The 23,387-nt window shown below is 45.0% G+C and overlaps 1 protein-coding gene across 1 annotated transcript in view; it reads right to left on the bottom strand.

Annotated features, from left to right (window-relative positions):
- Nucleotides 1-23,387, bottom strand: part of NOS1 (nitric oxide synthase 1) — an 88,901-nt gene that overhangs the window by 54,428 nt on the left and 11,086 nt on the right. Inside the window, 1 exon segment of the mRNA XM_036823398.1 lies at nucleotides 20,076-20,202. Coding sequence (XP_036679293.1) covers nucleotides 20,076-20,202 — 127 coding nt within the window.

The following is a 23,387-nucleotide window of genomic DNA, read 5'->3' as shown; positions in this document are numbered from 1 at the left end:
AGCCTGGCAGTCTAGCCTTTGAAACCATGCCCTTAACTGTTTGACTATCCTGCCTCTTGACGATCATGCACAATTCACTCATTCATTCATTCATTCAACACATGTTTATTGAATATCTCCTATGTGCCAGGCAAGTCAGTAAGGGCCAGGGCTACAGTGACAAACATACAGATGTGATCTGTGCCCTCATGGAGTTCACAGTCCAATGGGGATGGTGATTTAATGAACCATTATAATTGAGTGAAGTGGGTGCCATAACACGGGACGTTGGCAGTGTGCAGGGGGCTGTGGAAGCACACAGAAGAGGCGCCTGACCCAGAGTATTTGACTTCTAAGTCAAGACCCGAAGGATAAGTAGGTGTTAACCAGGCAAAGAAGTGGGAGCACAGTCTTGCTGGCAGAGAAGTGAGAGGCATAGCCACCTTTCCGGCCGAGGAAGAGGAGCTCTGTGCTAAAGCGTCCATGCTGCCATGTTGGAGTCTGGGGAACAGGAGGCAGGTGACAGCATGCCACTGCTAAAGATCTCGCCGGAACAGTGCAGGGAGCAATGGCAGAGGACAGAAGGAAGGTACTATGGCTCGTGATCTTCCACACCTCCCTGCTCTCGCCGGACCCAGTCATCCGCAGTGGCTCCCACCTCAGTGTTGGGCACCACCACCCATCCACCACCTGCGCATATGCCACAGGGAGGAGCTTCCTGGGCGTCATCCTCTTTATCTCCCACACCCAATCCATCCCTGACTCCCATCCATTTTAGCCTTCTAAATAACTCTAGAATCCACTTGGTCCCCTTTCTCTCCATCTGCTGGCCAGCACCCTGTCCAAGCCTCCATCATCTTTCATTGGGGTGATTGCAACAGCCTCCTAAGTGTTAGCCATTCTTCATCACTACTGGTGTCATTGTTCTGCTACTAGTAAAACTTGTAGCCCTGTTACAACGGCTACTGCTATAAGCGTTACTACTGTACTGCCACCCCGGCAGCAGGAGAATGATATGGGTGAATTCCCTAACAGGGAATAGGCAGAGTCCCTATTTGCCCCTCTATCCTGCTAAACTCTTAAGTTATTTTACTTATGTCCCCACGGGAAGCCACGTCCAAACTCCACTTCCTTGGAAGGCCTGTCCAGACAACCTCAACTTCTCTATTTCGGATTCTGTTTCCACTCCTGTGTCTTCCAGCAGATGTTCAGGTGATGGAGGTCACCTCTGGGCAGGTCTTTGTGGTGACAAATTCCTCTGATTGTGCCGACGACCTGAATCCTTGAGAAAATAAAATCCTACCTTGCCCACGTGGGAGGCACCCCAGCCGTCCTCCCTAGGCAGGGCGTCACTTAGCCCTTTTAGAAACTCTCTCTCTGAACACCCTGGAGGTTGAGGAGCAGCTGGAATCCCACAGTGGGGAATAACAGACATGGTGTTGGCGGTGGGGTCGGGCCCAGGACCCGTGGAGGTGACAGGAGGGCAGGAGGGCGGGGAGCCTGACAAGGAGGGAGGAAGAGAGGGGTGGGGCGTGGCCGGTGGGCAGGCAGCTGGCAGCAATCATTGGCAGGGCGGAGGGAGTGAGATAACAGGCAGTAAAAGAGGCCATGCGCTGAGGGTCCAGACGTGCGAGGGGTGGTCATTGCGAGACAAGTAATTGGGGGCCCAGGCGCGAGGTGTGCCATTCTGCACCCCAGGCTGTGTGAACTGCCCACTTGAAACCAGGCATTAGGAGGCCTCTGGCAGGGCTGTTGTACTTGGGCTTTGATGTTTTAATTAGCCAGCAGTAATATTAGCTGACTCAGAAGGGGACAAATGGGGAGATTAATATAGCAGTCAGGGGCCTGCATGGGGGATGCAAATGACTTTTCTGAGTGGGGACCTAAGCTAAAAATTCAGATTAGTGGCACTTGTGGGTTGTTAAGCTGGGAATGGGGCACAAGTGGACTTTGGGCTGTGGCTGTGTGTGTTTGTTTCTGGATTTGCATCTGGGGTAGACAATGGAAGCTTTTCAGGTCTCGGGAGACACTGACTCGATTTCAGTGGGTTCTATGGGAGGGCTCCTCCATGCCTGTTCCTAAATTTGCAAAGGAGGCTCTGAGCTCCTGGGCATTTCAAAGGCTTTGTCAACACCTCTTTGCTTGGGGAGCCTGCAGAGAGGCCCTGAGGAAATGGAAGGAAATGATCTCGCAACCCAAGAGGAGAGAGCAGGTGAAGTCATGTCAGCCTGGGGCCCTGAGCCAGGAATTCAGCTTGTAGGAGCCCCGGCACCCTCATTCCTTGCCCCTTTCCTTCCCTCCCTGCTTTCTCTCTTTCAACAAATACACACTGAGTACGTACTGTGTGCCAGGGACTTGTGTTCTAGGCCCTACAGTGATCCCCATTCTCTTGGGAGAAGCATCTTCTAGCTGCATGCTCTGAAGCAGGGGTTTGCAAACTGTGGCCCCGTGGGCCAAATTTGGTCTACCATCTATTTTGGTACAGACCATGGACTAAGAATGGTCTTCCCATTTTAAACTTGTTGAATAAAAAAGTCAAAAGAAGGATAATGTCCCGTGACAGGTGAAAGTTACATGAAGTTTGAATTTCAGTGTCTGTGAATAAAGTTTTATTGGCACACAGCCAACCTTGTTTGTTTCCATCTTGTCTACGGCTGCTTTTGTAATACAAGGGCAGAGTGGGGAAGTTGTGATGGAGACTAAGATGGGATGGCCCACAAAGCCAAAAATATTTCCTATCCTCTTCTTTACAGAAAAAGTTTGCAGACTCCTGATTTGAAGGATTAAATTCCGGTGGCTGAAAGCTAACCTATCTTACTTATGTCTCCATCCACTTAAACATTGCTGAGTCAGAGATCACTCCTGATCATTCTTTAAAACAGCGCCCCATCCTTGTTACTCTCTGCCCCTTTATCATGCTTTATTTTTATTCATAGCACTTATCACTGCCTGTAGTTTGTGAGTGTATATGTATTTGCACATGAATGTACGTAGTTATACCTCTTTATCTTATATAGGTTTACATATATCTTTATAGATGTTTAGATATAGATACAGTTTTTTGCCTACTCACCATCCAATTTGCTCTTTCGCCAGTCTCTAGACCGGTGCCCAGCACACACTACGTGTTCAACAACATGTTCGTTTGAGGTCTGCTATGGACTGAATTGTATCCTCTCGAATTCATATGTTGAAGCTCTCATTCCCATTGTGACATATTTGGAGATAGGGCTTTAGAAGGTACTTAAGGTTAAATGAGGTTATAAGGGCAGGACCCTAATCTGATAGGATTAGTGGTCTCATAAGAAGAGGAAGAGAGATCCGCTCTCTCTCTCTTTCCCTGTGTGCACAGGCTGTGTAAGGTGGGTGTCTGCAAGACAGGAAGAGAGCCCTCACCAAACGCGACCATGCTGGCACCACCCTCCAGAACTGTGAGAAATAACTTTCTGTTGTTTAAGCTGCTGAGTCTGTGGTTGTTGTTTTGGCAGCTTGAGCTATTTAATAGAAGGTCTAAATGCATTTCAAATTGTAAAGCAATTATACTCCAATAAAGATGTTTAAATAAATAAATAAATGCAGTTCAAAATTGTGGAGTTCCTTAAATGCTAAGCCAAAGACTTCGGCCTTGATTTAGTAGACAGTGGAGAAGCTGCCTTATGGAGGGGGTGGCATTATCGAAGCTGAATTTTAGGAAATATGTGACTGCTGGGACTACAGGAGGGAGAGGGTGAAGGCTCAGAGACCCAGGAGGGGGCTGCTGCACCAGTGCAGGGGAGGGGCCAGGAGGGTGCAAAATACAGTTGCAGGAGCAGACGACAGGAAGGGAGGAGATGGGAGCTGGGGTGCCAGAAGCAGGACAAGAGCCTTGTAGCATGAGAGGATGGGAGGGAAAAGAACAAAGTCAACAATGACTTGGAGGCTTCCGGTCTAGGTAAGTGGGAGGATGTGAGCCTTTTAGCAGACGTTGGGAAGTAAGGAGTGGGAGTGGGGGGGAACGTGGAGGGAGGATTTTAAGGCAGGAAGATAGACGTTAGACATCAGAATCTGGCAGATCTAGAAATAGAGGCCGGGCACCCTGCCCTCCTCCGATCGTGGGCTGTCACAGCCAGGAGCCTCACAGTGAAACCGGGACAAGAGCTTGACAGCAGGGAGGGGGGTGCCTGCCAGACACAGAACATATTAGGAACAGTTAGGAGTTGAACTGTGTTCTCCCAATTCATACCTTGATGCCCTAACCCCAGGACCTCAAAATGTGACCTTATTTGGAGTCTTTAAAGAGGTAATTAAGTTAAAATGAGGTCATTAAGGTGGCCTTAATCCAATATGACTGGTGACCTTACAAAAAGGGGAAATTAGGAGGCAGACACGTATACAGGGAGAACGCCATGTGAACACGAAGACCGTCATCTACAAGCCAGGGACAGGGGCCTGGAGCAGCTCCTTCCCTCACAGCCCTCAGAAGGAACTAACCCCGTAGCCACCTTGATCTCAGACTTCTGGTTTCCAGATTCTGAGATAATAAATTCTTGTTGTTTAAGCCACCCAGTTTGTGGTGCTTCCTCCTGAAAACAGCTCTAGGAAACGAATCTAGGAGCTGAGGCCCAAACCTGTACAAAGCAAGTAAGTTCTCGTTCTTTCACCGTTGGTGTCAGGGCCAGCTCCGCCCTCACAGGCCTGCAGCAACTTGCCCTGCTTGGCTTGCTCTAAAATGAGGGCAGCACGCTGGGGCTGAGCCGGGCAGCGGGCCATCCGAACCAGGGCCTGGACGCCACACCCCAGGCGGCACTGCTCCGATCTGTGGGTACCACCGCTCAGAGCAGCAAGTATAACCCGGTTGGGAGCTGTGGCAGCTCAGTTTCTAGAACCACAGGCCCGCAAGCCAGCAGGTACGCACCCATCCGTGCAATTTAAAAATTGCTACTTATAAAATTTAACCAACAGTGTTAAGTACCTTGGAGTATAATTTCCTTGTAGCGTATTCAAAGCGTGATTTCTAAAGTGATTCATTCTTTATAATAACTCCACAGAAGCTTGAAATGGCTTATTCTTTCCCCACGCTCTCTCTTTCCCCCTGATTCAATGGTCCGTGTTCTGTAGTTTGTGGAGGTTGATTACGGAAGGGGCTGCTTGGGAGTCACACTCATCACAGTTTGGGTTCACAGACAAGGGCCTCTGGAGGTGAGGGTTTGTTTCTGTTTTTGTTTTTGGCCCTGCAGCGCTGCATGTGGGATCTTAGTTCCCCGACCAGGGATTGAACCCGCGCCTCCTGCAGTGGAATCAGGGAGTCCTAACCATTGGACTGCCAGGGAAGTCCCAAGGGGTTTTGAAGTTAGCTTGCTGTTGCTTTCTCCAAATGAGGTGATGTTTGTAGTCACGATGATCTCACAAGATGATCAGAATATTAGACAACTTTAAACTTGGTCCCATTGCCAGACCAGAATGTACATGTGCACTATGAATTAATTTTGAGAAATCCTGTAATTATCTTGTGGCCCATTCCTATTATATTGCATTGTACTGTGTGTGTTTATTAAAAGCGTTAACTTGCTAAATGTAAATATTTAAAATGCACAACAAGCTTGGTGATCATGTTTTGGACTTTTTACCTTTTAAACATCCTGGGACCCTCAGAAAATCGAAGTGGGGTGGGGCTCTGTGGACTTCCGAGAATCTCCGTGTGAAGGTGGCTTTGGCTGCTGATACCCATTTGTAAATAGAGGAGGAAAAAATGACTTTGACCCAACTTGGCCTATCTGAGGAAAGAATCTGAATACGGTTTGATGCAATAAATGAGCATACAGAGTGGAGTCACTGATTCCTGAGCTAGGACGTCATTGTCCTACACGGACAACACTCAAACAGCTTGCACTGAATATATTCACTATTAAAACAAACAGCTAACAAAATACGTGCAGGGTTTCCCTGTTGGCACAGTGGTTGGGAATCCACCTGCCAACGCAGGGGACATGGGTTCGAGCCCTGGTGCAGGAAGATCCCACATGCTGTGGAGCAAGTAAGCCCGGGCGCCACCACTACTGAGCCTGCAAGTCACAACTACTGAAGCCCGCGTGCCTAGAGCCCGTGCTCTACAAGAGAAGCCACCGCAATGAGAAGCCTGCACATCGCAACGAAGAGTAGCCCCCGCTCGCCGCAACTAGGGAAAGCCCGCGCGTAGCAACGAAGACCCAACACAGCCAAAAAAAAAATAAAAAAATAAATAAATAAATAAATAAATAAATTTATTTATTTAAAAAAAATGTGGAAATTCCAGCAGGGCTGAACCTGAACACCCGTCAATATAGGCCCCACTTCCTGGTTCCACCCTGGCTCAGACCACCTACAGCAGCAGGTCATAGAAGGCTGGTCCCTTGACTAAGTGACCTAGGAAGACCCTGGAGGTCACTGAGCAGGTGATGGTCTGGGTGGAGGGATGTGAAACATCAGCAAGATTTGGATTCTGCCGCCACTGGGAACTGAGGGACTCTGTTCAGTATAAATTCCTGGAAAGCATCCTTTGCGCCCTGTTTGAGGGCAATCCAGGAACCCCTGGTGACTCGAGGAAGTGGGACGGGGGTATTGAACATGCTTTGGGGAAAATCCAACCTGAGTGTCTCACTTTGGTCGTGAGCCACATCAAGGCAAAGGATACCTGGCCCGATAGAGTTGGGGGCAGAAATGGGTCTAATTGCAACTTATATTAGGGATTTGGGGGCACTTTCCCAGAGAGAGAAACTAACCTCAAAACATAAGAGGTTTCTCAAGTGCTTAGAGACAGGCTTAGGGAACGGAGTAATCAACAGGCCCCCCCAGGAAGGTACCCTGAATGCAGCCAGTGGAATCTGCTAGAGCCAGCCAGGCGGGCTCTGCGAGGAACATCTGCTCATGAGTCTACGAAACCGCAACTATCACAGTGTGATAACTGCTGTGTGTGTGTCTGTGTCTGGAGCTTGTCTTGAGAGTGGTTGTTTCTGGAGGTTGAGGCAAATACTCGGGAAAAGATGACGTCTAGGCTCTGAACTCAAGGGCCGTGATCATTTCAATTTCATTTCGAGTGACATTCAGTAAATGCCTATTCTGTGCCTCACCCAGGCTAGGCCACTGCATATCCACTGGTTCATGGACTCCTCATGGTAACCCATTTTTCAGATGAGGAAATGGAGGCTCTGAGAAGTAAACTGACTATCCCCAAATTAACAACTGATAGGCCACAGAGCTGGGCCTGGAATCCAGGCCCTTGAAGTTTCCTTTTTTTCCATCTAGGTCTTATTGCTCCCTGCTCTGTGTATTCCTAGAGCTTGGCCCCAGGAGGTAAATGCCATACATAACATTGATTTGAACGATTGACAAGGATGACGATGTCGTCGTAAAGGGAAAGAGATGCGGCTTTGTCACCAAGACTCAGTGGGTGGTCGCTTTCCCTTTCTGGGCCACAAGGGTGTCATCTGCAAAATGGGGACAGGGCTTCTTGCCCTATCTGCCTCACATTAGCAATATAATCACTAGCAATACATCTTTACCTAAATTAGCAATATGATGCCTAGATCAGCAATATAATAATTAGCCGAATCACAACAACAACAATAATAATAACACTAATGAACTTTTTTGGAGCATTTATTCTGTGCCAGGCCTTGTAGAGTTAAGAGTGGCTCTAGGGCTCCGTGGCCTGGGTTCAAGTCCCATCTTGCCCACTTACTAGTCAAGTGACCTTCTTCAAGCTATTCAACCCTTTGGGCCTCAGTTTATTCATCTGTAAAATGGGAACGATAACAGTACTCCATTCGGTTGGGCTGGGGATTAAATGAGACTGTGGACCTAAAGTGCTTGGCACAGTGCCTGCCTCCGCTCAACAAATGTTAGCTTTTATCGTGACAGCAGATGCTGTCATTTCATACAGTATCTCATTTCTTCCTCCCCACTACTCCACGAGCCCATAAGCCACTATGAGCCTCAGCGCAGATGCTACTCAGTTGTCTGACCACGGTCACCAGGAGGAGGAAGCCAAACGTAGGCTGACCCCATAGCTGAGCTCTTGAGCCCAGTGCTGTGCATGAGTCCAGGGATTAGAATGACCACACCCCCTGCAGGGCGGTATCGTTATCAGCATTACTGTTATTTTTATCCCGACATCATTACGTGCAGTGAGTCAGGGCTGACTTAGAAGATTTCCCTGCAGCACGCTGGGCTGTCGTTGAGAGGCAGAGGGCTGTGCTGGCTTGCCTTCATCCCAGCCTGGCTGGGTCTGGCGGCCCCTTTTGGTCATCAGCAAAGCCAGCAGCAGCTGGCCGGTTGGGGTGTTTACTCCCAGAGGGGCCCTGGACACCTCTGAAGATTGAGGGCCCATAAGCACTCCCCTTTTGCCTTATAATTTGGAGCTGTGCAGAGAGGCTGGGGTGATGCTGACACTTACCTGGAAATAGGGAAAAGCTTCTCAGCAGATTTTGACATTTTGAAAGCTAGCAAGTCCTATGTCCCCAGGGGTGAGGAAATGCCAGGTTCTTGACGAGGTGGTGGGGATGGGGTGGGGAGGGAGATTTCATAATAAGAATCATCTCTCTGACTACCTTGTTGCCTTTGTCAGTAAGAGGCCGGAGAGAGGGGCAGCAGGCTGAATAAGAAGGAAGAAACCCAAATGGAAATGCCACTTCCCCCAGGCCCAGGACCCCCCTTGCACCCACTAAGGATTGGATGGATGCTTAATTAGTATCTGAAAATAGACGTTCTGCTCCCAAGCAGGGCACGGTTCTACCCCTACCCCTTAGGAAAGCAAATCAGGCAGGCAAGAAAAATAGAGGCTTAATAAGAAGGGAAGCAGAGAAGGGCTTGTTTCAAATCCTAAAGTTTTGCGGGGAGAATGGACAAACAGCACTTTCTCATGTCCTTAATCTAGGGTAGCATTTCCACTTAGGAGGGTTACTATGTAAGGGGCTTTTAGAAAGTGTCAAAACTCAATATGTGTCTCAGGTGGTATTAGCATCAAAGACAACCTCAGCAATCAAATAATAATCCTTAGCAAGAAAAAGAAACATAGTTTATCAGCCATCGCTGTTCCTTTTAAAACTGTAATGCTTTTCCCCACTTTCTTCTAGGCAAACTCCTACATGATCATCAAAACCCAGATCAAATGTCACCTCTTCCAGTAAACCTTTCCTGATACTGCCTGAGGTATTTATGTTCCCACAGTGTCTTGTGTCCCTCTCTATTTTAGGATTAATTGCACTATCCATGCGTCTGTCTCCCCACATTCACCCGTGAAGGTCTCAAGGGCAGGGAGGGCGATGCTTGCTCACCTTTGCTTCCACCCCAAGCTGCGCAGGCGGCAGGTATTGGGTGACTCTTTTTTGTGTGATGGGTGAACAGATTCATTCCATCCACCAGCCCGGGCCAGATACAATTTGCAAGGGGATGTTAAAGATAAGCATCACAGAGTCATTCACACACTGTGTCCTAGTGACCAGGGACTTGAGTCTCACTGCCTCTACCCATTGCTGACCCAAACTATTAGCAAGAGAAATAACCACTAGGTAAAGACTAACATCTCAGCCTTCTGAGGCTAATTTAAGAGAAGTTGCCTCTATGGCTCGATTTTCCTTGAGTCTGGACAAACAAGAGTATCAAAGAGGATAGGACAGACCACACTATTCCTTCAGGGACCTAACAGTCGTCTGAGTCAGGAAGTTCTTTCTCATGTCTAGCCTGCATCTGCCCTGCTTCACCTGGGCTCTGTTGCCTTTTGCCCAGTCTTGGGGAAAAGGCAGACCAGCTGCTCCTCCACCAGCTCCTGTCTCTTCGCGACTCAGGAAGGCAGGTAGTGGCTGGATCTCTCTTTGTGTTATTAATAATGCTACCCCCTCCACTGATGCCTAAAAAAGCAGCAAATGTGGGTTACAACTGGGAGGAAGGAAGCTGATTGCAGGAGCTCCAGGTAAAGTGGCTTTGAGCAGGTAGAGAAGAGGCTAAGCATAGGAGCTGGTCTTTCAGGTCAGAAAGAAACACGTTGGGTTCTCTGTTAATTTGCTCAGCCTGGGAAACATTTCTGAGCCCTGTGGCTGTGAGGGTGTCTAGCAGGAGGTAGCTGGGCTGTTTCTTTAGCACTGGGACTCCAATATAACTGAGTGCTTGGGTCTCCAGCTCTTTTCAGCTCTATTTCTGAGAGGCATTTGCAAAATTGAGTCTTAGACAGCAGAGCCCGGATAATCTCACAGGTCAGTGATTTTGAACCTTTTTTGGGTCACGGACTACAGTGAGGACTTGATAATGATAAAGGAGTGAGTGTAAATCCAAGCACTGCTGGTCTGTATGTCATGCTTCCAGGAGCTCCCATGTCTAAAACTGTTTGGCTGTCTTAACCTCAGGAAGACTGTCTTTTCCACTTTCTCCAGCACCCTTTCTCCTCCAAGGAAATGGAATTTCCATTTTAGAGGAGGCCTTAAGGCAGGTTCTCAGCACCTCCCCCTGATTGCTATAGACTGAATGTTCATGTCCCCCGCAAATTCATCTGTTGAAACCCAACCTCTATGTGATGGTTTTGGAGGCGGGGCCTTTGGGAGGTGATGAGGTCATGAGGGTGGAGCCCTCATGAATGGAATTAGTGCCCTTATGAAAGAAACCCCAGAGAGGTCCCTTGCCCCTTCTGCCATGTGAGGACACAGCCATAGACGGATGTCTATCAACCAAGAAGCAGGCCTGCACTAGACGTTGAATCTGCCAGTGCCTTGATCTTGGATTTCTCAGCCTCCAAAACTGTGGGAAATAAATTTCTGTTGTTTATAAGCCACCCAGTCTACGGTATTCTGTTATAGCAGCCCAAATGGACTAAGATACTGATCATTTCGTCATGATGCCTTGCAAAGAAGGTCTCTGGTCCTATTAATCTCCCTGTCCTGTCCCCAGTATTGAACCCTACTCCTCTGGCTTGAAGTTCAAGTTTATGTTTTTCAAGCTGTCACTGTCTAACCAATATGGACCCTCTGAAAGGAAATAGCCATAATCGTGCTATCACTCAGATTTCAGCAGGACCTTAAGGGTCTTTCTGGTGGGGTCAAGGCCTCCTGTGCTTCTTCCCTCTACCCCAGATCTCAGGGGTTACTGCAGACCAGCAATCCCAAACTCTGACACATAGAGGGGGCAGGTAGGTAAGGCAAATCAGTAAAGGGTAATCTCAAGACAGAACACTTGGTTGTATATTAAACAGATAAGAATATTCTTCATTCTCACAAACATGAAATCTTTCACATCTTTCCTGAAATGTGTGAACCTCTTGGTCAATCTCTACCTGCCACTTGTAATAAAGACATGGATACGAAAAGATTTAACTTTCATCCTAACTATTATAAGAAAACCAGCAGCACTAATGTTATGATAAATGACAATGAACAGTTGGCAGTAATGAGAGGGGCACAATAGAGAGTGGTGGGGATTGTGACAAACTGGAGAGCCCACACCCTGTGTAGTGGGGACAGCTGTTACTCAGTCCAGGCAGATTATTGCCCCATAAGAATATAGGCTCAATGTAGTCAGACTGTCCACATTTGTAAGAGAAGTTGTAAATGTGATAATTACATGAAAATTTGAAACATTGGCAATAAACTCAAAGTACAAACATAAATTGTCAATTAGGACAATATAGTACAAACTTAACAAATCATGTCTACAGCCTGGATCTGGCCTGAGGCTACGTCTTTCTGTCCTTTGTCTTGGGAGGGTTTGCATTATGGCAACACCCTTTCCTTTCAGTTAAGAAAGAAAATGTAAAGAAAATTTAAGCTCTATTTGTTCATTTAATCATTAATGGATAATAATAGTCCTTACACTCACAGTATGGCCTGGATTTTTGAGGACAGCATAATAGAAGGCTACAATTGTGCTTGTCCACCAAACATTCCCAGCTGTCCCTGCAAGAGGGGGCGTGCTTGGCCGGTGGCATCATGGGTCTGACCTACTGTGGAATCCCTGATGTCTTTATCTTCCCGGCCAACCATCGGCAGCTAAAGAAAGCAATTCCCACTGAGGCTCTGGAATGTCTCATCCTCCCCTGTGAAGCTACTTAGACAGGCTATGAGTCATTGCTTATGTGGGCTAGCGGTGAAAAGTGTTGTCCATAGATTAAACATTGAAAGAAAGAGCTTGGCAACCTGGCCTGTGCCATCCAGGGCTTGGGACAGGTGGAGGGAAGGAAGAGGATGACCTGCTGAGTGGCCATTCCACCCATACTTTGCTCTGGTGCAGGGAAGGGGTGGGAAATTCACATGCCAGGGTTGCTCTGGTCTGGTCTGTTACCTGCCTGGGCAGGTGAGAAAAAGGGTCTGCTAATCTCTAGCCAGATCTAGCCACTCTCACCATATTGACTCAGCTGTTAAAACATTTCTCAGAAAATTGGCAGAGACTGAAGAGTTTGATAACACACCAAGCTGGCGAGGCTGTGGGGAAACAGTCATTTGCCTGCTTAGCAGGTGGGAATGGTGCAACCTCTGTGGTGAGCAGTTTGGCCATTTCTGCCCAAGTCACAAATGTATATGACCTTTGAGTCAACAATTCTGCTACTAGGAATTTATTCTTTTGATAAGCCCACCCATCTGTCAATGAGGTATTTGCACAATGTCATGCATTATAGCAATGTCATGGCAAAATATTGGCAATGGACCATGTGTCCACTTTGGAGGACTGGCTCAGTAAACATGGCAGAGCAATATAATGGAATATTATGCAGCCATGAAAAAAGAACCAGGACTCTTTACCTACTAATGAGGACTAATCTCCAAGATACGTTGATAAGTGAAAGAACAAGGCACAAAACAATACAGCCATATGTTGGAGATATTGTGGGTTCATTTCCAGACCAACAATAATACAGCAAATACCAAAATAAAGTACGTGACACTAATTTTTTGGTTTCCCAGTGCATACAAATGCTATATGTACTATACTACCCTATACTGTAGCCAACTAAGTGTGCAATAACCTTGTGTCTTAAAAAATGTACATAACTTAAATTAAAAATAATGCTACTGGAAAAATGGCATCAACAGACTTGCTCAGTGCAGGGTTGCCACAAACCTTCAATTTGTAAAAACAAACAAACAAACAAAAAAAGCAATGAAACAAGGTCTGCCTGTATGATGTGCTCTCATTTGTGTAAAAACATGTGAAAATAGCTCTCTGCACATGGCCCTGGGCTGCCATCTTGGATTGCAGCGTCGTTCGACCCACTTCTGCACACGGCCCGCCTGAGCTGAGGTGCTGGCGGAAGCCGTTCCGCACTAGGAACTCCGGTCGGAAGAGCTGGGTGTGAGGCCTCTGCACATGGCCCCCTGTGAGCAAGTGAAACCCAACTAAGCACAAAGGAAAAAAAAAAAGCCATCTCAGAGCTGTGACTATTTTCAAGGCTACTGTATTTCTCTGTGGAACACTGCCTTTGGGGCAAAACAAGGAAGAAGCAGGTGATTCTAATGTGCAGCACAGAAGGAGAGCCACTGCAGGCCAGCTTCTCCAACTCTGAAGGCACTCCAACCGTGTGGCTCACAGGGTCTTGGTGCTCCAGCCGGGTGTCAGGCCTGAGCCTCTGAGGTAGGAGAGCCGAGTTCAGGACATTGGACCACCAGAGACCTCCCGGCCCCACGTAATATCAATCGACAAGAGCTCTCCCAGAGATCTCTGTCTCAACGCTAAGACCCAGCTCCACTCAACGACCAGCAAGCTCCAGTGCTGGGCACCCCATGCCAAACAACTAGCAAGACAGAAACACAACCCCACCCATTAGCAGAGAGGCTGCTTAAAATCATACTAAGTTCACAGACACCCCAAAACACACCACTGGATGCAGTCCTGACCACCAGAAAGACAAGATCCAGCCTCATCCACCAGAACACAAGCACAAGTCCCCTCTACCAGGAGGCCTACACAACCCACTGAACCAACCTTACCCACTGGGGGCAGACACCAAAAACAATGGGAACTATAAACCTGCAGCCTGTGAAAAGGAGACCCCAAACACAGTGAGTTAAGCAAAATGAGAAGACAGAGAAATACTCAGCAGATGAAGGAGCAAGGTAAAAACCTACCAGACCAAACAAATGAAGAGGAAATAGGCAGTCTACCTGAAAAAGAACTCAGAGTAATGACAGTAAAGATGATCCAAAATCTTGGAAATAGAATGGAGAAAATACAAGAAACATTTAACAAGGATCTAGAAGAACTAAAGAGCAAATGAACAATGATGAACAACACAATAAATGAAATTAAAAATTCTCTAGAAGGAATCAGTAGCAGAATAACTGAGGCAGAAGAATTGATAAGTGACCTGGAAGATAAAATAGTGGAAATAACTACTGCAGAGCAGAGTAAAGAAAAAAGAATGAAAAGAATTGAGGACGGTCTCAGAGACCTCTGGGACAACATTAAACGCACCAACATTCGAATTATAGGGGTCCCAGAAGAAGAAGAGAAAAAGAAAGGGACTGAGAAAATATTTGAAGAGATTATAGTTGAAAACTTCCCTAATATGGGAAAGGAAATAGTCAATCAAGTCCAGGAAGTGCAGAGAGTCCCATACAGGATAAAACCAAGGAGAAACACGCCAAGACACATATTAATCAAATTATCAAAAATTAAATACAAAGAAAAAATATTAAAAGCAGCAAGGGGAAAGCAACAAATAACATACAAGGGAAACCCCATAAGGTTAACAGCTGATCTTTCAGCAGAAACTCTGCAAGCCAGAAAGCAGTGGCAGGACATGTTTAAAGTGATGAAAGGGAAGAACCTACAACCAAGATTACTCTACCCAGCAAGGATCTCATTCAGATTTGACAGAGAAATTAAAATCTTTACAGACAAGCAAAAGCTAAGAGAATTCAGCACCACCAAACCAGCTTTACAACAAATGCTAAAGGAACTTCTCTAGGCAGGAAACACAAGAGAAGGAAAAGACCTACAATAACAAACCCAAAACAATTAAGAAAATGGTAATAGGAACATACATATCGATAACTACCTTAAATGTAAATGGATTAAATGCTCCCACCAAAAGATACAGACTGGCTGAATGGATACAAAAACAAGACCTCCCGTATATATTCTGTCTACAAGAGACCCACTTAAGACCTAGGGACACATACAGACTGAAAGTGAGGGGATGGAAAAAGATATTCCATGCAAATGGAAATCAAAAGAAAGCTGGAGTAGCAATTCTCATATCACAGAAAATAGACTTTAAAATAAAGACTATTACAAGAGACAGAGAAGGACACTACATAATGATCAAGGGATCAATTCAAGAAGAAGATATGACAATTGTAAATATTTATGCACCCAACATAGGAGCACCTCAATACATAAGGCAAACGCTAACAGCCGTATAAGGGGAAATTGACAGTAACACAATAATAGTAGGGGATTTTAACACCCCACTTTCACCAATGGACTGATCAACTAAAATGAAAATAAATAAGGAAACACAAGCTTTAAATGATACATTAAACAAGATGGACTTAATTGATATTTATAGGACATTCCATCCAAAAACAATAGAATACACTTTCTTCTCAAGTGCTCATGGAACATTCTCCAGGATAGATCATATCTTGGGTCACAAATCAAGCCTTGGTAAATTTAGGAAAACTGAAATCATATCAAGTATCTTTTCCGACCACAACGCTATGAGACTAGATATCAATTACAGGAAAAAAACTGTAAAAAATGCAAACACATGGAGGCTAAACAATATGCTACTAAGTAACCAAGAGATCACTGAAGAAATCAAACAGGAAATCAAAAAATACCTAGAAACAAATGACAATGAAAACACGACAATCCAAAACCTATGGGATGCAGCAAAAGCAGTTCTAACAGGGAACTTTATAGCAATACAATCCTACCTCAAGAAACAAGAAAAATCTCAAATAAACAACCTAAGCTTACACCTAAAGCAATTAGATGGAGCAAAGGGAACCCTCTTGCACTGTTGGTGGGAATGTAAATTGATACAGCCACTATGGAGAACAGTATGGAGGTTCCTTAAAAAACTAAAAATAGAACTACCATGACACAGCAATCCCATTACTGGGCATATACCCTGAGAAAACCATAATTCAAAAAGAGTCATGTACCACAATGTTCTTTGCAGCTCTATTTACAATAGCCAGGACATGGAAGCAACCTAAGTGTCCATCGACAGATGAATGGATAAAGATGTGGCACATATATACAATGGAATATTACTCAGCCATAAAAAGAAATGAAATTGAATTATTTGTAGTGAGGTGGATGGACCTAGAGAGTGTCATACAGAGTGAAGTAAGTCAGAAAGAGAAAAACAAATACTGTATGCTAACACATACATATAGAATCTAAAAAAAAAAAAAAAAAGGTTCTGAAGAACCTAGGGGCAGGACAGGAATAGAGACTCAGATGTAGAGAGTGGACATGAGGACACAGGGAAGGGGAAGGGTAAGCTGGGACAAAGTGAGAGAGTGGCATGGACATATATACACTACCAAATGTAAAATAGATAGCTAGTGGGAAGCAGCCGCATAGCACAGGGAGATCAGCTCGGTGCTTTGTGACCACATAGAGGGGTGGGATAGGGAGGGTGGGAGGGAGACGCAAGAGGGAGGGGATATGGGGATATATGTATACATATAGGTGATTCACTTTGTTATACAGCAGAAACTAACACACCACTGTAAAGCAATTATACTCCAATAAAGATGTTAAAAAAAAAAAGCAATGAGAGAAAGAAGAACAAAAAGCCCCCAAAGTTAGCAGAAGGAAAGAAATCATAAAGATCTGATCAGAAATAAATGAAAAAGGATAAGGAACCAAGAAGGCGGAGTAGAAGGACGTGCTCTCACTCCCTCTTGTGAGAATGCCAGAGTCACGGCTAGCTGCTGGACAGTCATTGATAGGAGGACACTGGAGCTCACCAGAAAGGGTACCCCACATCCAAAGACAAAGGAGAAGCCACAATGAGATGGTAGGAGGGGCACAATCACAGTAAAATCAAATCCCATAACTGCTGGGTGGGTGACTCACAGACTGGAGAACACTTATACCACAGAAGTCCACCCACTAGAGTGAAGGTTCTGAGCCCCACGTCAGATCCTCAACAAAACACTAGCAAACAGAATCCAACAACACATTAAAAGGATCATGCACCATGATCAAGTGGGATTTATCCCAGGGATGCAAGGATTCTTCAATATATGCAAATCAATCAATGTGATACACCATATTAACAAATGGAAGAAGAAAAACCATATGATCATCTCAATAGCTGCAGAAAAAGCTTTTGACAAAATTCAACACCCATTTCTGATAAAAACTCTCCAGAAAGTGGGCATAGAGGGAACCTACCTCAACATAATAAAGGCCATATACGACAAACCCACAGCAAACATCATTCTCAATGGTGAAAAACTGAAAGCATTTCCTCTAAGATCAGGAACAAGATAAGGATGTCCACTCTCACCACTATTATTCAACATTGTTTTGGAAGTCCTAGCTATGGCAATCAGAGAAGAAAAAGACATAAAAGGAATGCAAATTGGAAAAGAAGAAGTAAAACTGTCACTGTTTACAGATGACATGATACTATACATAGAGAATCCTAAAAATGCCACCAGAAAACTACTAGAGCTAATCAATGAATTTGGTAAAGTTGCTGGATACAAAATTAATGCATAGAAATCTCTTGCATTCCTATACACTAATGATGAAAAGTCTGAAAGAGAAATTAAGGAAACACTCCCATTTACCATTGCAACAAAAAGAATAAAATACCTAGGAATAAACCTACCTAGGGAGACAAAAGAGCTGTATGCAGAAAACTATAAGACACTGAAGTAAGAAATTAAAGATGACACCAACAGATGGAGAGATATACCATGTTCTTGGATTGGAAGAATCAATATTGTGAAAATGAGTATACTACCCAAAGCAATCTACAAATTCAATGCAATCTCTATCAAATTACCAATGGCATTTTTTACAGAACTAGAACAAAAAATCTTAAAATTTGTATGGAGACACAAAAGACCTGAGTAGCCAAAGCAGTCTTGAGGGAAAAAAACGGAGCTGGAGGAATCAGACTCCCTGACTTCAGACTATACTACAAAGCTACAGTAACCAAGACAATATGGTACTGGCACAAAAACAGAAACACAGATCAATGGAACAAGATAGAAAGCCCAGAGATAAACCCACACACCTATGGTGAACTAATCTATGACAAAGGAGGCAAGGATATACAATGGAGAAAAGACAGTCTGTTCAATAAGTGGTGCTGGGAAAACTGGACAGCTACACGTAAAAGAATAAAATTAGAACACTCCCTAACACCAAACACAAAAATAAACTCAAAATGGATTAGAGACCTAAATGTAAGACCAGACACTATAAAACTCTTAGAGGAAAACATAGGCAGAACACTCTATGACATAAATTATAGCAAGATCCTTTTTTGACCTACCTCCTAGAGAAATGGAAATAAAAACAAAAATAAACAAATGGGACCTAATGAAATTTAAAAGCTTTTGCACAGCAAAGGAAACCATAAACAAGATGAAAAGACAACACTCAGAATGGGAGAAAATATTTGCAAATGAAGAAACGGACAAAGGATTAATCTCCAAAATATACAAGCAGCTCATGCAGCTCAATATCAAAAAAACAAACAACCCAATCCAAAAATGGGCAGAAGACCTAAATAGACATTTCTCCAAAGAAGATATACAGATTGCCAACAAACACATGAAAGGATGCTCAACATCACTAATCATTAGATAAATGCAAATCAATACTACAATGAGGTATCACCTCATACCGGTCAGAATGGCCATCATCCAAAATCTACAAACAATAAATGCTGGAGAGGGTGTGGAGAAAAGGGAACCCTCTTGCACTGTTGGTGGGAATGTAAAGTGATACAGCCACTATGGAGAACAGTATGGAGGTTCCTTAAAAAACTAAAAATAGAACTACCATACCACCCAGCAATCCCACTACTGGGCTTATACCCTGAGAAAACCATAATTCAAAAAGAGTCATGTACCACAGTGTTCACTGCAGCACTATTTACAATAGCCAGGACATGGAAGCAACCTAAATGTCCATCATCGGATGAATGGATAAAGAAGATGTGGCACATATATACAATGGAATATTACTCAGCCATAAAAAGAAACGAAATTGAGTTATTTGTAGTGAGGTGGATGGACCTAGAGTCTGTCATACAGAGTGAAGTAAGTCAGAAAGAGAAAAACAAATACCGTATGCTAACACATATATATGGAATCTAAAAAAAAAAAAGGTTCTGAAGAACTTAGGGGCAGGACAGGAATAAAGACACAGACGTACAGACGTACAGACATAGAGAATGGACTTGAGGACACGCGGAGGGGGAAGGGTAAGCTGGGACGAAGTGAGAGAGTGGCACTGACATATATACACTTCCAAATGTAAAATAGATAGCTAGTGGGAAGCAGCCGCGTAGCACAGGGAGATCAGTTCGGTGCTTTGTGACCACCTAGAGGGGTGGGATAGGGAGGGTGGGAGGGAGATGCAAGAGGGAGGGGATATGGGGATACAGGTATACCTATAGCTGATTCAATTTGTTATACAGCAGCAACTAACACAACAATGTAAAGCAATTATATTCCAATAAAGATGTTAAAAAAAACCGTGAAAATAACGTTTGTGTATTTGTTTGTCTATGCATAAAATATTGCTACAAGGACCCCTAAAATGATGATCGATGAACACTGCTCGCCTCTGGGGAGGGAAACTGTGTGGCTGGGAAGACGGGAGAGAGAAAAAGTTTTTACCATGTGTCTTTTATATCTTTTAAATTTAGAACCATGTGAATGTCTCTCCTGGTAGAAACAGAAGGAAAATTTGAAAACTAGCAAGCTCTCAAAGTAAACTCAACCATATCAAAGCCAAAATCCATAGCCCGGGATAAGCACTCCTGGCCTCAGCTCCCCACCCCAGCTATCCAGCTACACTGGCTGGTTTCCTCCCCCACGTGGTTTGGGATTTGTCTCCCCAAGAGGATTCAGGGAGCCGTGGAGTGTGGGTGCCAGGCTGGCGCCACCACTTACCTGCTCCTTCTCTGAATACGGGTTGTTGAGGATGACTGGCATGTTGCCCTTCCCCCACAGGTCATTGAAGACTCGGTCGTTCTCCACACCGAGGGGCAGCGGTTTGTGTGATTTGCCATCCAGATCTCTGAAAGGCAAGGCAGGGGACGTGAGGAAGACACGACGTCTGGAGTGACGGGCTGGTCAGCCTGCTCTGAAAGTCCTGAGTCAGTGCAGAACCTTCAGGGCTCACCCACCTGACTCTACGCGGAGACGGGGAGCTTTGGACCTGCAGCCTGCCAATTCGTAGGATCAAGCGTGAAGGTGAGCTCATCCAACTTGGCACTGATGGCTGGCACATACCCATTTTGTGGACATCGTTTTAGGATGACCACGACATAGATTTTGTTCTTCCCTCTCTCTTCCCTCATTTCCTCATCTAGGAACACAGGGGGCCCCTCTCCTAGCAGAATCCTATGCAGAACCCCTGGGCAGCTTAACATCCCTGAAACTTAATGATAGAAGACACAGGAAGCAAGAGGGATAGAGTTGGAAACCAGTCCTGCGGGCCAAGGTGATGAGTCATACAAACGCCATCTAGAGCATTGATCACAAGACTAGTGATACCAGCCCAGGATCAACAGGAATGATTCTGAAAATAAGGGGAACATAGCAACAGAAATACTAATACTATCAATGATGACAGCGTTTATTAAGTACTTACTATGTGTCAAGCACTTTACATATGTTTTAGTGAATTTAGTCCTTGGGACAACCGTATGAGGTAGGTATGAATGTTAATCACTATTTTACAGATGGCATAAGTGAGACAGAAGCTAAGTCGCTCAAGGTCACAGTATTCCAGCCTACTCTCCACATTTATTCTGAAGTGGAGGCTCTTACTAATACCATCACTAATCACCATCGTCACCACCACCGTCACCATCACCACCATCATCCTTATGACTGTCATCACCAGCACCATCGTAATCATCACCATCCAACTTCTCCCTATCAGCATAACCCTGTCACCATAGCCATCACCACCATCCCCATCAGCACCAGTATCATTAGCCTCATTATCTCCAACGCTATTGCCAAAATCATTCTCATCCTTCTCATCATCACCTTCATCAAATCAGAATCTTCATCATCATCATCATCATCCTCTTACATCATCACCATCATCATCATCTTCATTACCACCATCATCTTGCTTACAATCATTATCAGATGAGGAAACTGAGGCTCAGAGAGTTTAAATCACTAGCCTAAGTCTCACAGCTAGGGATGATGGAGTTGGGATTCAAACCCAGTCTTGTTCCTGACTCTGGAGGTTGACTTCTTAACAATGAAGCTTTCCTGGCTCTCTGTCCTTGAACTCTGATAGGTTTAAGAAGAGGCTATCTTGGCTAGATTCCACAGGCTGACCATCCTCAGAGATGGAGAGAAGTCATGGCTGAAACGGGACTGACTTTGCATCAAAACCCAGACCTCCCAATCAGTCCTGCCTCATCTCTGTTCTCCTGCCCTCTGAGCACTGCCCTCCTGCTTCCTAACGATCTGCCTCTTTTTAACCCTCCCATCCAGTTTCACTCTATGGTATCTGTCTGTTCCCCAGCTTTGGGTCATGTGGCTTGCTCTGTGGTCCATCTCAGTTTTGGTCCCAGGTGTCGAGGCTGGCCATATCCAGCCTTCTGTTCTATGTTCCCAGCTTTGGGGACTCCTGATCCTGGCTCCATAATCTCCTCCAAACCCCGATCTGGTGCTGACAGTCATTTGGGGTGAATCAGAAGCCAGGGCCCAAGCTCTGAGTACAAGGCCGTAAGTGGCCCCTCTGGCTGCTCACAAGGAGGGGGGGCTAACCAGAACCCCCTCCTTGCTTTGTTTCACAGCATTCTGGTGGCCCACGTCAAAGCCACTTCTGCTCCCCTTGCTTGGAGAGGTCTGCAATTGTCAGAGGGAACATTCTGTTTTACCCTCATTAAAATGTCACCAAAACACACCAGGAGTGGTTCTTGATTACAGACATTTCCCAAGTCAATGGTTTACCTGCATGGTGATAAACAGAGGAATTGTCTGCTGAGACGGCTGCTCTAAATGTCACTCCAGTCCCTCTCAGCTCTAAAACTCCTGATCCCAGGATATCACATGACCATAAATGGGGATTCAGCAGAGAAGAGAAGAGGTTAGTACTGTTAGAGTGTCCGTAATGCAGCAGGTGCCAGCACAGAAGTTATTTCATTTAATCTCAACAGATATTAAAAGCCCTATTTTACAGATGTAAAAACTGAGCTCAGAGAGGTTATGTAAATTTCCCAAGGTCCAGCAGTAAGCACACAGCAGAGCTGGGATTTGAAACTAGGTCTAACTGATGCTCGGCTCAGATCCTTCTTTTTTTTTTTAAACAGAGACAGGAAAAAAGAGTCAGGATGCTTACGCTAAGCCAGAGGCGAAAGAGCAAGGAATCCAACATCTCTCACTGAATGAGGTCAGTTTACAAAAATTACAGGGTTAAAATTACCTAGGCAACTCTGAAACCGCTCACATGGCTTGTCTTGTGTGAATCTGCAGGGAGAATTACTTTTATCAACTTTTTTTTTTTTTTAAAGCCTTTAACATCTTTGTTGAAATAATGCATTTGAAGTGTTCTGTCAACACAAACTTACTTAAGAGTCCTACGATGAGCAGGGGAAGAATATTTTTGACATGGGACCATAGGGAACACCCATTAGCGCCTGACGTGGAGCTATTTTGCTTCCTGCACCCGGGGACAAAATCAGAAGTAGAGTTAGGTACATTCTCAGCTCCCACTCCCACCCCAAGTCTGTCAGTGATAACCAGGTCTGAGGGGAATGAATATGTGGTTTATGGCCATGAATTTGTTCAGCCTGGGAGGTATCTTCTTGCTGGGTTTGTATGGGCCATTCAGCCTACTGGTTAAGACATGGGCTGTGGATTGGGTAGAGCTGGATCCAACTCTTAGCTTCGCTGGTCATAAGCTGTGTGACTTTGGATATTTTCGATACTTAACCTTTCTAATTCTCAGTATACTCATCTCCAAAATAGGGTTAATAATAATACCCAGTTCATGGGGTTACTGCAATGGTTAAATGAGGTAAAGCTTATGGTGCTTAGCCTGTGGCATCTGCTATTGCTTTGACTACTAATTTGCTTACAGGCTGATCAGACAGAAGCAGAGAAAGGAAAATGCTAGTTCTTTATAAAACAGTCCAGATTCCTCTTAGCCAGCATGGTCTAGGAGAACTTCCTGAGTCAATGGAAACATTCCGTGTCTGCCTGTGTTGTCGGTTTTTTAGCCTCGGCCCACAT

Source organism: Balaenoptera musculus, chromosome 14 (assembly GCF_009873245.2).
Source record: "Balaenoptera musculus isolate JJ_BM4_2016_0621 chromosome 14, mBalMus1.pri.v3, whole genome shotgun sequence".
In the NCBI taxonomy this organism is placed as follows: domain Eukaryota; kingdom Metazoa; phylum Chordata; class Mammalia; order Artiodactyla; family Balaenopteridae; genus Balaenoptera; species Balaenoptera musculus.
This window is presented reverse-complemented; position numbering and strand designations above follow the sequence as displayed.